Below are 17609 nucleotides of genomic sequence, written 5' to 3'. Positions count from 1 at the left end.
ACTTAGGGAGCACTTCAAAAATAAAAGCGCAAGTCTTGGTCAAACTGAATGTCAACAACTGTTGCAGGGGTTGGATTCAGATAGGCTGTAGGCACATGCAGGACAAATGCTTTTCATTGGAAGTCATTTCCATTTTAGTAAACAAATCAAACATTCTGACTATTGTAACAGTTTGCAGGTAATTATCAGTATTATTCTCGTTATTTCATGTAGCTTCTTCAAGTATAAATAGTAACTTTTTTGCTGTGAACAAGTTTTATTTTTGACACCTATTGTACAAACAATTAAATATGGCATATATTAAATTTACAGAGGGAACCAGCAGAAGAGGCTCTGAAAAGTAATAACCTGAATCTTGATCAGGCTATGGGTAAGTCCTAGAGAAGCATACTGAAGTGAACCAAAATTCGTTCTTGTGGGTCAAAAACAAAATACTGCTGATGCTGAAAATCTGAAATAAAAACAGAAAATGCAGGAAATACTCAGCAAGTCAGGTAGCATCGGTGCAGAAAGAAACAGAGTTAATGTTTCAGGTCAATGACCTTTCGTCAGAACTGGAAGAGGTTGAAGATTTAGCAGTTTTTAAGCATGTACAGAGCCAGGGAAGCCGGGGGAAGAACAAAAGGGAAGGTCTCTGATAGGATGAAGGGCAGGAGTGATTAAATGACAAAAGGGATGATGGTGCAAGGCAAGGAGGGTGGTAATGGGACAAGTAAGGAAACATAAGATGGATCTAAGGGAGCTGTAAATGGCAACAGCAGAACCATTACCAGTACCTGCTGTCAGAAAAAATGGGAGCAGAGGTTATGATCTGAAGCTGTTGAAATCAGTGTTGAATCCAGAAGGTTGTAAAGTGCCTAATCGAAAGATGAGGTGCTGTTCCTCGAACTTCCATTGAGCTTCATTGGAACAGTGTAGGAGACCGAGGACCGAGAGGTCAGAGTGGAAGTGGTATGGAGAATTAAAATGGCAAGTGACCGGAAGCTCAGGGTCAGGCTTGCAGACTGAACGGAGGTGTTCAGCAAAGCGATCACCCAATAGAGTTGTTCTTACATTGAACAACTTCTCCTTTGACTCCACTCACTTCCTCCAAATAAAAGGTGTTGCTATGAGAACCCATATGGATCTCAGCTATGCCTGCCTTTTTGTGAGATACATAGAACATTCTTTGTTCCAGTCCCACTCAGGTCCCCTCCCTCATTTCTTTTGATAACTGTATTGGTGCCGTTTCCTGCTTTAGTCCCGAACTGGAAAATGTCATCAACTTTGTTTCCAATTTCCACACTTCCCTCACCTTCACATAGTCCATCTCAGGCTCTTCCCTTCCCCGACTTCTCTATCTCCATTTCTGGGGATTGGCTGTCAACCAATATCTACTATAAGCCCACCAACTCCCACAGCTACCTTGATCACACTTCCTCCCACCCTGCTTCCTGTAAGGATAAATAAACTGGATAGCCAGGTGGTGAAGGAGGGAATACTATAGCCTGGTCTTCAGTTGCTTCCAAGCCTTTATTCACAGAAATCCACATTACACCCACTCCTCACCCTAGATAAGCTCTCATATAAATGGATACAAGAGAGTCCCCAATTGATACGCACTGCCTGAATACAATCAACACTAATTGATACAAATCATATGGATGCAATTAACAGTAAGGACTCTATTCCCTTCTCCTAGATTCTCTGTCTCCATCGTATCTGTTCGATGCCGCCTTCCACAACAGTGCTTCCGATAGGTCTTGCTTTTTCCTCAACTCAAGATTCCCCTTCACTGTAATTGACAGAGCCCTCGACCATGTCCGTCCCATTTCCCGCGTTTCTGCCCTCATCCCATCCCCTCCCTCCCGGAACTATGATAGTGTCCCCCTTGTCCTCACCTTCCACCACAACAGCCTCCATATTCAACAGATCATCCTCTGCCATTTAAGCCACCTTCAGCACGATGCCACCACCAAACACATCTTCCCCCTCCCCTCCCCTTTCAGCATTCCGAAGGGTCTGTTCGTTCCACGGCACCCTGCTCCACTTTTCCATCACCCCCTTCCAGGTGAAATAGCGACTTACTTGGATTTCTTTCAATTTAGTATACTGTATTCGCTGCTCACGATACGGTCTCCTCGACATTGGGGAGACCAAACGCAGAATTTTTTTTATTCGCTCATGGGATGTGGGCGTCGCTGGCGAGGCCGGCATTTATTACCCATCCCTAATTGCCCTTGAGAAGGTGGTGGTGAGCCACCTTCTTCAACCGCTGCAGTCCGTGTGGTGACGGTTCTCCCGCAGTGCTGTTAGGAAGGGAGTTCCAGGATTTTGACCCAGCGACGATGAAGGAACGGCGATATATTTCCAAATCGGGATGGTGTGTGACTTGGAGGGGAACATGCAGGTGGTGTTGTTCCCATGTGCTTGCTGCTCTTGTCCTTCTAGGTGGTAGAGGTTGCGGGTTTGGGAGGTGCTGTCGAAGAAGCCTTGGCGAGTTGCTGCAGTGCATCCTGTGGATGGTACACACTGCAGCCACTGTGCGCCGGTGGTGAAGGGAGTGAATGGTTGGGGTGGTGGATGGCATGCCAATCAAGCGGGCTGCTTTATCTTGGATGGTGTCGAGCTTCTTGAGTGTTGTTGAAGCTGCACTCATCCAAGCAAGCGGAGAGTATTCCATCACACTCCTGACTTGTGGCTTGTAGATGGTGGAAAGGCTTTGGGGAGTCAGGAGGTGAGTCACTCGCCGCAGAATACCCAGCCTCTGACCTGCTCTCGTAGCCACGGTATTTATGTGGCTGGTCCAGTTAAGTTTCTGGTCAATGGTGACCCCCAGGATGTTGATGGTGGGGGATTCGGCGATGGTAATACCGTTGAATGTCAAGGGGAGGTGGTTAGTCTCTCTCTTGTTGGAGATGGCCATTGCCTGGCACTTATCTGGCGCGAAAGTTACTTGCCACTTATCAGCCCAAGCCTCGATGTTGTCCAGGTCTTGCTGCATGCGGGCATGGATTGCTTCATTATTTGAGGGGTTGCGAATGGAACTGAACACTGTGCAATCATCAGTGACCATCCCCATTTCTGACCTTATGATGGAGGGAAAGTCATTGATGAAGATGATTGGGCCTAGGACACTGCCCTGAGGAACTCCTGCAGCAATGTCCTGGAGCTGAGATGATTGGCCTCCAACAACCACTACCATCTTCCTTTGTGCTAGGTATGACTCCAGCCACTGGAGAGTTTTCCCCCTGATTCCCATTGACTTCAATTTTACGAGGGCTCTTTGGTGCCACACTCGGTGAAATGCTGCCTTGATGTCAAGGGCAGTCACTCTCACCTCACCTCTGGAATTCAGCTGTTTTGTCCATGTATGGACCAAGGCTGTAATGAGGTCTGGAGCCAAGTGGTCCTGGCAGAACCCAAACTGAGCATCAGTGAGCAGGTTATTGGTGAGTAAGTACCGCTTGATAGCACTGTCGACGACACCTTCCATCACTTTGCTGATGATTGAGAGTAGACTGATGGGGCGGTAATTGGCCGGATTGGATTTATCCTGCTTTTTGTGGACAGGACATACCTGGGCAATTTTCCACATTGTCGGGTAGATGCCAGTGTTGTAGCTGTAGTGGAACAGCTTGGCTAGAGGCGCAGCTAGTTCTGGAGCACAAGTCTTCAGCACTACAGCTGGGATGTTGTCGGGGCCCATAGCCTTTGCTGTATCCAGTGCACTCAGCCGTTTCTTGATATCACGTGGAGTGAATCGAATTGGCTGAAGACTGGCTTCTGTGATGGTGGGGATATTGGGAGGAGGCCTAGATGGATCATCCACTCGGCACTTCTGGCTGAAGATGGTTGCAAACGCTTCAGACTTGTCTTTTGCACTCATGTGCTGCACTCCGCCATCATTGAGGATGGGGATGTTTGCAGAGCCTCCTCCTCTCGTTAGTCGTTTAATTGTCCACCACCATTCACAACTGGATGTGGCAGGACTGCAGAGCTTTGATCTGATCCGTTGGTTGTGGAATCGCTTAGCTCTGTCTATAGCATGTTGCTTCCGCTGTTTAGCATGCATGTAGTCCTGAGTTGTAGCTTCACCAGGTTGGCACCTCATTTTTAGGTATGTCTGGTGCTGCTCCTGGCATGCTCTTCTACACTCCTCATTGAACCAGGGTTGATCCCCTGGCTTGTTGGTAATGGTAGAGTGAGGAATATGCCGGGCCATGAGGTTACAGATTGTGCTGGAATACAATTCTGCTGCTGGTGATGGCCCACAGCGCCTCATGGATGCCCAGTTTTGAGCTGCTAGATCTGTTCTGAATCTATCCCATTTAGCACGTTGGTAGTGCCACACAACACGTTGAATGGTGTCCTCAGTGCGAAGACGGGACTTCATCTCCACGAGGACTGTGCGGTGGTCACTCCTACCAATACTGTCATGGACAGATGCATTTGCGACAGGTAGATTGGTGAGGACGAGGTCAAGTAAGTTTTTCCCTCGTGTTGGTTCGCTCACCACCTGCCGCAGGCCCAGTCTGGCAGCTCTGTCCTTCAGAACTCGGCCAGCTCGGTCAGTAGTGGTGCTACCGAGCCACTCTTGGTGATGGATATTGAAGTCCCCCACCCAGAGTACATTTTGTGCCCTTGCTACCCTCAGTGCTTCTTCCAAGTGGTGCTCAACATGGTAGGAGGACTGATTCATCAGCTGAGGGAGGACGGTAGGTGGTAATCAGCAGGAGGTTTCCTTGCCCATGTTTGACCTGATGCCATGAGATTTCATAGGGTCCGGAGTCAATGTTGAGGACTCCCAGGGCCACTCCCTCCTGACTGTACATCACTGTACCACCACCTCTGGTGGGTCTGTCCTGCCGGTGGGACAGGACATACCCAGGGATGGTGATGGAAGAGTCTGGGACATTGGCTGAAAGGTATGATTCTGTGAGTATGGCTATGTCAGGCTGTTGCTTGACTAGTCTGTCGGACACCTCTCCCAATTTCGGCACAAGTCCCCAGATGTTAGTGAGGAGGACTTTGCAGGGTCAACTGGGCTTGGTTTGCCGTTGTCGTGTCCGGTGCCTAGTGGTCCGTCCGGTTTTATTTTTATTATGACTTTTCATAGCGAGATTTTACAACTGAGTGGCTTGCTAGGCCATTTGAGAGGGCAATTAAGAATCAACCACATTGCTGTGGGTCTGGAGTCACATATAGGCCAGACCGGGTAAGGACGGCAGATTTCCTTCCCTAAAGGACATTAGTGAACCAGATGGGTTTTTACGACAATCCGGTAGTTTCATGGCCACCATTACTGATACTAGTATTTTAATTCCAGATTTTTATTTAATTAATTGAATTTAAATTCACCAGCTGCCGTTGCGCGGATTTGAACTCATGACTCCGGATTTTTAGTCCAGGCCTCTGTATTACTAGTCCAGTAACATAACCACTTTGCTGAACGTCTGCGTTCAGCCCGCAAGCGTGACCTTGAGCTTCCGATCGCTTGCCATTTTAATTGTTCGTCCCACTCCCATGCTGACCTCTCTGTCCTCCGCCTCCTACACTGTTCCAATGAACATAACACGAGAAATAAGAACAGGAGTAGGCCATATGGCCCCTAGAGCCTGCTCTGCCATTCAATAAGATCATGGCTGATCTTCTACCTCAACTCCACTTTCCTGACCTATCCTCATATCCTTCGATTCCCTTCGTGTCCAAAAATCTATCGATCTCAGTCTTGAATATATTCAACGACTGAGCATCCACAGCCCTAGGAGTAGAGGATTCCAAACATTCACAACCCAGTTTTTCCTCATCTTCGTCCTAAATGGTCGACCCCTTATCTTGAGACTATGACCCCTAGTTTTCGACTCTCCAACCAGGGGAAACAGCCTCTCAGCATCCACACTGTCAAGCCCTCTAAGAATTTTATATGTTTCAATGAGACCGGCTCTCATCTAAACTCCAGAGAATATATACCCATTTTGCATAGTCTTTCCTCAAAGGACAACCCTTTCATCCCAGGAATCAATCTAGTGAACGTTCATTGCACTCCCTCTACAGCAAATATATCCTTCCTTAAGTCAGGAAACCGAAACTGTACACAATACTCTTGGTGTGGTCTCATCAGAGTCCTATATAATTGCAGCAAGACCTCCTTACTAGAATCATAGAATCATAGAAGTTACAACATGGAAACAGGCCCTTCGGCCCAACATGTCCATGTCGCCCAGTTTATACCACTAAGCTAGTCCCAATTGCCTGCACTTGGCCCATATATAGAAACTCTTATACTCCAACCCCCTTGCAATAAAGGCTAACATACCATTTGCCTTCCTAATTGCTTTTTGTGATTTGTGTGCAAGGACACTCAAATCCCTCTGACTACCAACATTTCTTAGTCTCACCTTTTAAAAAAAAATTCTGCTTTTCTATTCTTCCTACCAAAGTGGATAATTTCACATTTCCCCACATACTCCCTCTGCCACCTTCTCGCCCACTCACTTAACCTGTCTATATCCCTTTGCAGCCACTTTGCGTCCTCCTCACAGCTTACTTTCCCACCTAGCTCTGTATCATCAGTAAACTTGGGTATATTACACTTGGTCCCTTCATCTTAGTCATTGATATATTATAAACAGCTGAGGCCCAAGCACTGATCCTGCGCCACCCCACTAGTTACCAACTGCCAATTGACCCATTTATTCCTACTCTGTTTTCTGTTTGTTAACCAGTCCTCAATCCATGCTAATATATTACTCCAATCCCATGAGCCCTAATCTTGTGTAACAACCTCCTTGTGTGGCACCTTATCGAATGCCTTTTGAAAATCCAAATATACTACATGCACTGGTTCCCCCTGATCTACCCTGCTAGTTACACCCTCAAAAAGTTCTAAAAGGTTTGTCAAACACAATTTTCCTATCATAAAACTGTGTTGACTCTGCCTAATCATATTAATGATTTTCTAAGTGTTCTGTTACTAAGTCCTTAATAATAGATTCTAGCATTTTCCCCACTATTGATGTCAGGCGAACTGCCCTATAGTTCCCTGTTTTCTCTCTCCATCCTTTCTTGAAAGCAGAGTTACATTTGCTACCTTCCAATCCACAGGAATCGTTCTAAAATCTAGGCAATTCTGGAAGATCAAAACTAATGCATCCACTATCTTTGTAGCCACCTGTTTTAAAACCCTTGGATGTAGGCCATCAGGACCAGGGGATTTGACAGCTTTTAGTTCCATTAATTTCTCCAGTACTTTTTCTTTACTAATCTTAATTACTTTAAGTTCCTCACTCTCAGTGGACCTTTGGTTTCCCCACTATTTCCGGCATGTTTTTTGTGTCTTCTACTGTGAAGACAGATACAAAATATTTGTTTAACATCTCTGCCATTTCCTTATTCCCCATTATAATTTCTCTTGTCTCTGTCTCTAAGGGACCCATGTTTAATTTTGCTAATCTCTTCCTTTTTAAACACTTGTAAAAGCTCTTACAATCTGTTTTTATATTTCTTGCTAGTTTACTCTCTCATTAAATTTTCTCTCTTTATAAATTTCTTGGTCATCCCATGCTGGTTTCTAAAACCCTCCCAACCCTCAGGCTTACTACTCTTTTTGGCAACAAGCCTCTTTTCTTAATCTAATATTATCCTTAACTTCTCTAGTTAGCCGCCGTTGGATCACTTTTCCCATGGAGTTGTTATTTCTCAATGGAATGTATATTCGTTGAGCTCAACGGAAGCTCGAGGAACAGCACTTCATCTTTCAGTTCGGCACTTTACAATCTTTCTGACTCAATGTTGATTTCAATAACTTCAGAGCATAACCTCTGCTCCCAATTTTTCAGACAGCAGGTGCTGGTAATGGTTCTGCTGTTGCCATTTACAGCTCCTCTAGACCCATCTTTTGTTTCTTTACTTGTCCCATTACCACCCTCCTTGCCTTCACCATCATCTCTTTTGTCATTTAGTCATTCCTGCCCTCCACCCTATCACGGACTTTCCCTTTTGTTCTTTCCTCCCCTCCCCATCCACCCCGCCCCCCCCCCCCCAACCTTTGCCTGGCTCTATACTTACTTAAAAACTGTTAAATCTTCAACTTCTTCCAGTTCTGATGAAAGGTCATCGACCTAAAACGTTAACTCTGTTTCTTTCTGCACAGATGCAGCCTGACATGCTGAGAATTTCCAGCATTTTCTGTTTGTTCTTGTGAAGACTTCTAAACATAAACAGGATTTAATGGACACTCAACTTTCTGCTTTAAAGTAACATCTGTAATGCTGTTTTTTTGGCCTCATTGCCAGGTCTATTGGCTCCAGTCCTTAGGGGGCCTTTCTCCCCAGTAGGGAAAAAAAAACTTATAACAAAATTTTAAATGCTAATTATGGTGGCCCTGGGTCTGAGTCCCTCATTGAATCCTTACAGGCTCCAGTGCCCAGTCTTATTCCCCTGCTTTTTTAAAACATTTTAAAAAAGCAAAAAATGACCATTATAGCGGCCTTGCACCTTGGTGGCGAACCTAACTTTTCTAGGTAAACGTAAAGAAAAACAATAGTTATAGCAGCCACATGTCTCACTCCCTGCTGCCTAGTCTATGGCTCCTTCCTCTGATCTTGCTTCCCTCGCCCCAAGGTTCCCCCAAAACCTGGTCACTTTGTTAAAAAAAGAGCCTGGGAGACGTATTTGGCAGCTTGGTTGTGTGTTTTAAAAAAAAAAGCTGCTCTCCATTCTCCGCTTGGTCCTTAATACAAGCTCACTTTCCCACTCTCCACTCTAGCCCATATGGAGATCCCAGTTGGCCTTCAGTCCTAATAGCACTGTCCTCCCTGTTTAGCTGGTGCTTATGACAGACCTGCATCCCCCTCAACTTTTCGCAGTGTCAAATTTCCCATTGCCCATCAGAGGCAAAAACACCTTTGGGCTCAGATTTGTTCACTATTTAGCATTTCCCACTCATTGTATATGGTGGCAGAAATTATTAACATTCAAGATTAGATTGGTTAGCTGGATGAAGGAAAAGTGAATAAAGGGATATGGGAATAGCGGAGGACTATTTGCTCATATGGAGGATAAATGTCGACATGAACTGGTTGGACCAAATGTCCTGATTCCCTGCTGTAACCTCCTATGTAATTCTATGTCCTCTGATCCGGTCACTGTCACTGTCCATGACTACTCCATTCAATCGTGCTCTGCATTTCCTCGCTGAAAGTTTATCAATGCAGCCTACAGTCCCTTCTGGAGCAGCTCTTTGCTAATCCATATTTTTAAAAAATAATTAAAATGTGGCCCTGCTGGACTCTACTGCCTGCTGTGGCCCTGCAAAAATAATCTAACAATGCAGTCCAATTGGGCTCGGGCTACGAAAACAATTAAAAATGTGACCCTGTTGGGCTTCACTCCCTGTGCGTCACCGTTTTTCCATCCTGCTGCATATCACACTTGAATTTCCATATTTGGCTTGAATTTGCTATTTATTGCACTGAGCTGTAAATGGGTCCGCCAAGCTGCATCTCCGACGGTGGTGCTATTCCAATCCTTTTGTTTTGTATTTTTTATTCGTTCATGGGATGAGGGCGTCGCTAGCAAGGCCAGGATTTATTGCCCATCCCTAATTGCCCTTGAGAAGGTGGTGGTGAGCCGCCTTCTTGAACCGCTACAGTCTGTGTGGTGAAGGTTCTCCCACAGTGCTGTATGGTAGGGAGTTCCAGGATTTTGACCCAGCGACGATGAAGGAACGGCAATACCTTTCCAAGTCAGGATGGTGTGTGACTTGGAGGGTAATGTGCAGGTGGTATTGTTCCCATGTGCCTGCTGCCCTTATCCTTCTAGGTGGTAGAGGTCGCCGGTTTGGGAGGTGCTGGCATTGGTGAGTTGCTGCAGTGCATCCTGTGGATGGTACACACTGCAGCCACGGTGCGCTGGTGGTGAAGGGAGTGAATGTTTAGGGTGGTGGATGGGGTGCCAATCGAGCGGGCTGCTTTGTCCTGGATGGTGTTGAGCTTCTTGAGTGTTGTTAGAGCTGTACTCATCCAGGCAAGTGGAGAGTATTCCATCACACTCCTGACTTGTGCCTTGTGGATGGTGGAAAGGCTTTGGGGAGTCAGGAGGTGAGTCACTCGCCGCAGAATAGCCAGCCTCTGACCTGCTCTTGTAGCCACGGTATTTATGTGACTGGTCCAGTTAAGTTTCTGGTGCTACTCTTTTTTTTTTCTCCTTATTTATCTCCTTAAATAAAAAAAATGAAAATCAGTCAGAGCCTCCCTGACCCACTGACTGAAAAGTAAATAAATAAATGGTTATGCTGAAAGTATAAACTGATGCAAGAACTCTCACAGGTTTTAGTTGATGTGCTGCAATTTATTTATCTGTAAATATTAAATTAAACTAGGTTTCCAATCCCCTGAAGCTAAAATAGTATCATAGTAGGTATAGCACAGGAGGAGGCCATTCTCCCTCCACTCAAAAATCTTCAATACTTCCTTCCCAATACTCACCTGCCCTACAGCTCCTCGCTTCCCCAACCCCATAATTACTCCCACACCCTTCCCAAATCCTAAAAACCAAATAGCCTGCTCTCATAAACCACATTCGCACCTACCATAACCAATCTTGTAACAGATCCACTTCCTCATAAAAGAGCATATTCTCGTACTCCTCATATATATCATGGGATATATATTTTTATTAATTTGTTATGTAGAATTGACACTGCCTGTCTTATTTGTAGTGCCAGTTTAGTTGCAGCTTGGTTTGATTTTGAAAACTCTTAACTCGAGCCATCTTATGCTCTTATGTTCGAGTCAGGTTGTACTTAATGTACATTTGCATTTCCTACTGACTGTTAAGGTTATAAAATGCAGAGGCTGGTAGTAAACAAAAATGGAGTTAATTTTGAACATAATTTGGGGGTGGGGCATGAGTGAATAAATGGAAGAAGGGTTGAGATCATATTTGCTGGAAAGTGTCAGCTTGGCTCAATCGGTAGCATACTCTCCTCTAGGTCAGAAGGTTATGGGTTCAAGTCTTATGCCAAAAGTTTGAGCTTATAAATTCGGCTGACAGTCCTGGCAAAATGCTGCACTATACTTTACATGAGATGTTAAAACAAAGTCCTATTTGACTTTTAGTTTAGGAAGATGTTAAAGATCCCATGGCAATAAAAAAAAGACTAAAAAAAATATAGTACCTTTCATTACCTCAGGACATCCCAAAGTGCTTTACAGCACTTTTATTGTGGAGCAGGAAGTTCTCCTGGTAACTTAACCATCTCGTTGCCATGTGACATACGCTTTAATTTTTCCAACAAGTCTCATATGTTGCAGTTTATCAAATACTTTCTGAAAATCTATAAATACAACACCCAATGCATTTCTTTTATCTATACACTTTGCAATTTCTCAAAGCATTTAATTAAGTTAATCCAGCATGACCTTTCCTTTGCAAATTCATACTAATTGCCCTGAATAGCTTAAGTGATAGCTAATTTCCACCCGTAATACGAATTCTGGAAGATTACGTACAACCTAGGTAAAACTTAATTGGCCTGTCATTTTCCAGTTTACCTGTTTTCTCTCTCTTGAAAAAGGTTGTAACATTTGCCACCCTCAATTTCTTGGACAAAATTTCTGTTTGAAAAGGTTTTTGGAAAAATACGGGGGCGTTTGTGTCTCTCCAACCTTGGGCAGTGTTCTAGAATGCGTACCATATTAGAACTGGTGGCTTTTATGCTTGGGGTTTTGCAAACTTTAAATGCAGTTTCCTTTTGAATGTTTATTTTTAGTAGTAGTTATTCCACATCTTCCCTAGCCACTCCTACAGTTCTATTTTCACCTTCCTCTGTAAAAATTGTGACATACTGAAGTATCACTGTTATTCCTTTACTCTGCTACAAGATGGCCTCTTTCATCTCCACTCTTCCTTAAATTTGATTTTTTTTTCTTTACTACTCTCCTTTAGCCCTGGGTGATTTCTGAGCTTTTCCCTACTTAAAGCTCACCGGATGACCTGACCTAAATTGGGAAGTCACTGTGGTGAATTATTGATATAACCTCATCTTCTATGTTACAAGTGCTTCCTACTATGTGATGACCATTGCTAGTTTCTTATTTGTATATACTCTGTTATTTTACCTATAGTCACCAGGCTATGTCTTTAGTTGAAGTTAATGTTTGTCTTCTCTGTTCTTTTTCCTTTTCCTTTTTGTTTTATGTTAAGATGGATTTTCCCCTTTTCCAGGTGCTCTGTTGGAAAAAAAAGTGGAGATGGACAAACGTGGAATGGGAATGTCAGATTACAATGGAATCGTTTCTAAACCACTTGGCTGCCGACCACCTTCTATCTCCAAAGAGTCTTCCATGGATCGCCCCACCTTTTTTGACAAGGTTTGTTACGGCTAAGTGACAGAAAAAGAGCAAAAAATTAATGATGTCCTGTTGGTGAATTCCCTATACTAGTGAACAAAGCCCCTTTATTTAAAAAAAAATTCCAAACTCTAGGGGTGCTGGTAGAATTTTTATGCAATGTTTTGTAATCAGAATGGAAAAATGCCACTGGAAAAGTGCTTGCACCTCATGGCAGCTTGTTTGAGCAACATTCAGGTCTCACTTAGAATTCTGTAGCAAAAAACAAGTTTACTTTCAGAAATTAAACGGTAAAGTTTTAAACTGGTTTTTTTTTAAAAAAAGAAATGTAATCATTCGAAGTGGGGAGAATCCAGTGACTCTTTCCCCAGTTATATTTTCATCCACATACATCTTGTTATTTTGTACTGTCATCCTGCAGTCAAATTTGGTGTGAAAATTTAACTTGAAAAAAAGCACATTGGCACCAAAATGAGTTTAACCATTTACACATTGTGAATATTTTCTGTTGGTGCAGAGTCATTATTTTTCTGCACTGGTTTTGAAAACCTGGACGTCTCACATCGTTGGGTCTGTGAACTGACCAATATCCTCTTATGGCAGTGTTTCAGATTATTGCTGCAAAAGATCAAACATATTACTGATCTGTTAGAGAATTAGATTTATTTTGCTACATTGTGAACCACTTGCTACTGTCAAAATATTTATTTGCACATGACCCCAGTAAATTTGAATGTTTAATAATTGAGATTGTTTATTGCTAATGTTTTCTTGGCTAAAGAGAAAGCTCCAGTTTTGTCAAAGTTGCAGTTATAAGGTTAACTAATATGTTTACTGAGGAGTGTAGTGATCAGTAAATTAAGCTCTTGAATATAGTAAAATGAAGAGGCTAATGATTTCATGGTGGTCAGATTATAGTGAGATTGATATTCTTTACATGTTAGGCACATTATGAACCTGTTTCTGTCATGTAAGCTGTAAGAGCTTTCCAACGAGTGATTCACTTCAGGAATCTAAAACATGCAGAAGTCAAAGCCTTAGGGATATCATTAGAAGCTGTCAACATGGTCCTACTGCATACTATATTTAGGCATATATTTCTTAAATTATCATCTGTCATTTGTTTGTCAATAAAACTACATGGTTTTGTTGTGGGCCTTTTTACGTATATATTGAAAGGGTGTTATTTGGTACCTAGTACTCGTGCTCCATTTGTTATGTTTTCTCATTTATTGATTTTAATGAAGTTTTGCTTGATTTTTGATTGCAATTCCATATCGGTTTTGATGAATGTGCTTTAAGTCCTCTGATTTTTGGCATTTGATATACCAACATTGGCTTCAATGCAGTAACATTTGGATATGTAGCATACATGCTATTGGCCCTAGTAGCTTCCTCCATTGCTTGGCATCTGTTCCCTTGCCTATTACTATTTATTATTTCACCTTTTCTTTAAAGTGCCATGGGATGTTTTCTACGTTGAAGGTGCCATATAAATGCAAGTTGTTACAAAACGTGATCTATAACAAATTTAGTGATTGTTTTGCTAATGTTTTGGAAGAACAATGTGGAAATCCATTAGATTTTATGTATAGTCACGCCTGTGTTCATTAATTGTTAATGGATTTCTTTAGCACATATGAACTACAAAAATGTTTGTTTGGTGAACCATCTCAATGCCATTCAAGCAAGCTTTATGTCAAGTTAGCCAAAGAAGAATATTTATGACTGTGCAGATGCCTAATGATTAGAACATACTGACTTCCCAATAGGAAAGTTTGAATGTTGCAGGAGGAATTCTAAGAATTTTCATTTTTTTATATAATAATCATCATGCCTACTTTTAATTTTCAGCCACTGAATTTTGCAAGACAATACCAAAAAAAACTTGCCCGAAGATGTAATATTTGGTTTTCTATTTAAATATGAAGCTAATATATATAACTAAACTTATTGAAATCAGAGCTGAATGACGTGACATGCAGTGACTCTTAAATATTGACACCTGTACTTTGTGATTTGAAGTTAATGCATATGTTGTTGTGAAATGAAGGTGGTGAATATGCTGTAACTAGTCTGTCTTGCCTGCAGCTTGTTTGTTTAATCTTGCAGTAACTGCTGTTTTTAATCTTTGCACATTCACCTTTAACATGCAAAAGATTATTAGTCATGCACCTTAATTCTGTTTTTCTTTTTTTTGTTTCTTTCTCTCTGTCTCTTCCCCTTCCCACCATTCTGTCTTTCAAACACATATTCCTTCCATCCTTTTTACCCAATTTTAAAAAAACTATGGAATCCCTCCAATGTGGTTGCTTTGACCTCCATCCCGCTTCCCTAATCATGGTGCTGTTCCATGGTTGGCATCGCATAGCTCACCCTATCTTTCTCCAATCAGGATGGCGGCCTAGTGGAAGAGTCCCCTACTTCACCATTTTTGCCTTCACCAAGCCTGAAGCTCGCCCTTTCAAACAGTGCACATCCTAATCAGGCCCTTGGTGCCATTGCCTCGGGGCTGGGCATGCAAAACTTGAATTCTTCTCGACAGGTAAGGCTGGCCATTCATGGAAAATTGCTTTAACTCGCTCAGTATTAAAACAGCAAGCTTTGTGAACTTAGTGGAGGGAGGAGAACTGATTTTGTTGTGAGCAAATATTTAAAATCTACCTGCCATTTTTGTGTTGGCTACATGCAAACTTTTTTCCGACTCAACATGATTTAAGGCATTGTGTTGAGTGTTTGGAAGATAGAAAGGTTTATTTAAGACTTTTGCAATACAGGCTTGTTCCACTGTCAGACAGGATGAATAAATTATATTTCCTTTTTCAATTTGTTCATTTTTAAGATGCTCTTCTTCTTCCTCCGCCCCCCCCCCCATTTTCCTCTCCAGGCGTGACACACAATGCCCAGCCCAGAGGGAACGAAGCAGTCAGCTTTCTCCCATTTCTCTGCCTGTCTCACTCAATGATTTTTATTGTAGCATTTTTCCTTGCTACCCTGTGTGAGTTTGCTTGACATTGACATAGCAATTCAACTGATGGTTTGAATAAGAATGGAATTGCATTGTGTACCATCTACAAGATGCACTGCAGCAATTCACCAAGGCTTCTTTGACAGCACCCCCCAAACCCACGACCTCTACAAGGACAAGGACAAGGGCAGCAGGCATATAGGAACAACACTACCTGCACCATCCTGACTTGGAAATATATTGCCATTCCTTCATCGTCTCTGGGTCAAAATCCTGGAGCTCCCTACCTAATAGCACTGTGGGAGAACCTTCACCATGCAGACTGCAGCGGTTCAAGAAGGCGGCTCACCACCACCTTCTCATGGGCAATTAAGGATGGGCAATAAATGCTGGCCTTGCCAGCGACGCCCAACTCTCATGAATGAATAATAAAAAAAAGAATCCATATCCTACTAAATGTGGCGGTCGATATGTTCCACAGTTAAAATTCTTATAATTTGTGTTTTAATCAAGATCTGTATTGTTTAGACACTTTGTCAATTTGTAGCATTTCATAAATGAATTTTAACTGAATATAGAAGTTGGTGAGTAATAGATGATAGAAAATGTGGTCAACTAATTTTATACTGGAAAGATAAAAAGAAAAACTGCAAATACTGGATATCTGAAATAAATCCTGACTCAAAACATAAACCCATTTTTCTTCTAATAATAGGCTGTCTATTTCCGGTGTGTTTTTTTTTTATTTGTCATTTCATATCTTCTATTTCCTGAAAATTAACAAATTGTACTTCATTATTATATATTTTAATAACGTCTTTTCATTATCAAGGTTTTGTTTTTGTTTTAAAGAAATCTTGCTTTCAGACTTTTGCTTGGGAAATGGTTCCAAAGCAAGCTGAGGAAAGTCAATACGTATGTAATATTATGGAGCAAGACGCAGACATACACCATCTCTTAGCTGGGCAAGAGTCTTTGAATTTTTGACAGATGCCTTTGTGGAAACCCGCTCGATCTGTTCTATTTAAAGAAGCAATCAGTTCTTACACTGTACCTGCATGTCAGGTCACTATAAATGCATTTTTCACCACACACCAGGAAGCATGCAGTATTAGTCCTGGGGCAAATTCCCTATCCAAGTTTCCTTTGTATTCCTATCCCCAGATAGAGTATTGTGGCCAATTCTGGGCACTGTACTTTAGGAAGGATGTCAGGGCCTTGGAGAGGGTGCAGAGGAAATTTACTAGCATGGTACCAGGGATGAAAGACTTCAGTTACGTGGAGAGACTAGAGAAACTGGGATTGTTCTCCTTGGAGCAGAGAAGGTTAAGGGGAGATTTGATAGAGGTGTTCAAATCATGAAGGGTTTTGAAAGAGTAAATAAGGAGAAACTGTTTCCTGTGGCAGAAGGGTCGGTAACCAATGGACACATATTCAAGATAATTGGCAAAAAAAAACAGAGGCAATATGAGGAAGAAAAATTTAACGTAGCGAGTTGTTATTTTCTGGAATGCTTTGCCTGAAAGGGTGGTGGAAGCAGATTCAACAATAACTTTCAAAAAGGAATTCAATAAATACTTCAAGTGGAAAAAATTGCAGGGCTATGGGGAAAGAGCAGAGGAGTGGGACTAATTGGATAGCTCTTTCAAAGATGGCCTCTTTCTGTGCTTTATTATTCTATGATTCTATGATCCTATCGAAGTGCACTACCTTTTTAAGCAACTAGCTGTTTTAAAGTTAAATCTAATACTTCAAAAGTGAATCTGTTGAGTAAATTAAGCATTTACTATTTCACTCATTATTTCACTTCTCTCGCTGAAATCCATAATAATTAGTTTTTGTGGCTATAGACAAGAAAGATAGATTGGTCCTACAATATAGCCTTTGGAAGCCATCCCAAGCGGCAGTCTTGCAAACTTTCATACTAACCTTTGAAGGATCTGTCAATTCAAATGTTTGCAAAGTTTTCGAGCTTACGGTTACCCCTCTGATCTTTCCAAAATAATTTAATGATGTTATGGAGTTGTGCAAAGCCCTGTCAGAAATTAGATTTATGAATATCATTTCACTTTTTCTCATATGCATCTTTGAATTTCACACACTATAATAAGGAACTCAGATTAAGTCACTTCCTTGACTCTTTTGTCCCTTTTATGGCCTGTAACACCAGCATCATTTGTTTGCAATGATTAGGATAATTTAGTTTATGTCAATCTGTGTATTTGAATAACTCTGGCTAACTTCTGATTTGAAGTCACTGCTGGTAAAATTATTTTTTTATCGGAACTAGCAGCACTTCTGCTTGG

The 17609-nt window shown here is 42.2% G+C and overlaps 1 protein-coding gene across 9 annotated transcripts in view; it reads left to right on the top strand.

Moving 5' to 3' along the window:
• Positions 1-17609, top strand: part of tnrc6c1 (trinucleotide repeat containing adaptor 6C1) — a 462004-nt gene that overhangs the window by 416539 nt on the left and 27856 nt on the right. For 4 of the 9 annotated variants that reach the window (XM_068004209.1, XM_068004204.1, XM_068004208.1 and 1 more), the window contains 3 exons: positions 313-370; positions 12190-12356; positions 14707-14880. In XM_068004209.1, coding sequence (XP_067860310.1) covers positions 313-370; positions 12190-12356; positions 14707-14880 — 399 coding nt within the window. The remainder of the gene's footprint in view (positions 1-312; positions 371-12189; positions 12357-14706; positions 14881-17609) is intronic. The other 5 variants (XM_068004210.1, XM_068004207.1, XM_068004212.1 and 2 more) reach the window with 3 other exon arrangements.

Source organism: Heptranchias perlo, chromosome 23, assembly GCF_035084215.1.
Source record: "Heptranchias perlo isolate sHepPer1 chromosome 23, sHepPer1.hap1, whole genome shotgun sequence".
NCBI lineage: Eukaryota > Metazoa > Chordata > Chondrichthyes > Hexanchiformes > Hexanchidae > Heptranchias > Heptranchias perlo.
The sequence above is the reverse complement of the archived record's forward strand: the minus strand, read 5'-3'. Positions and strand labels throughout refer to the sequence as shown.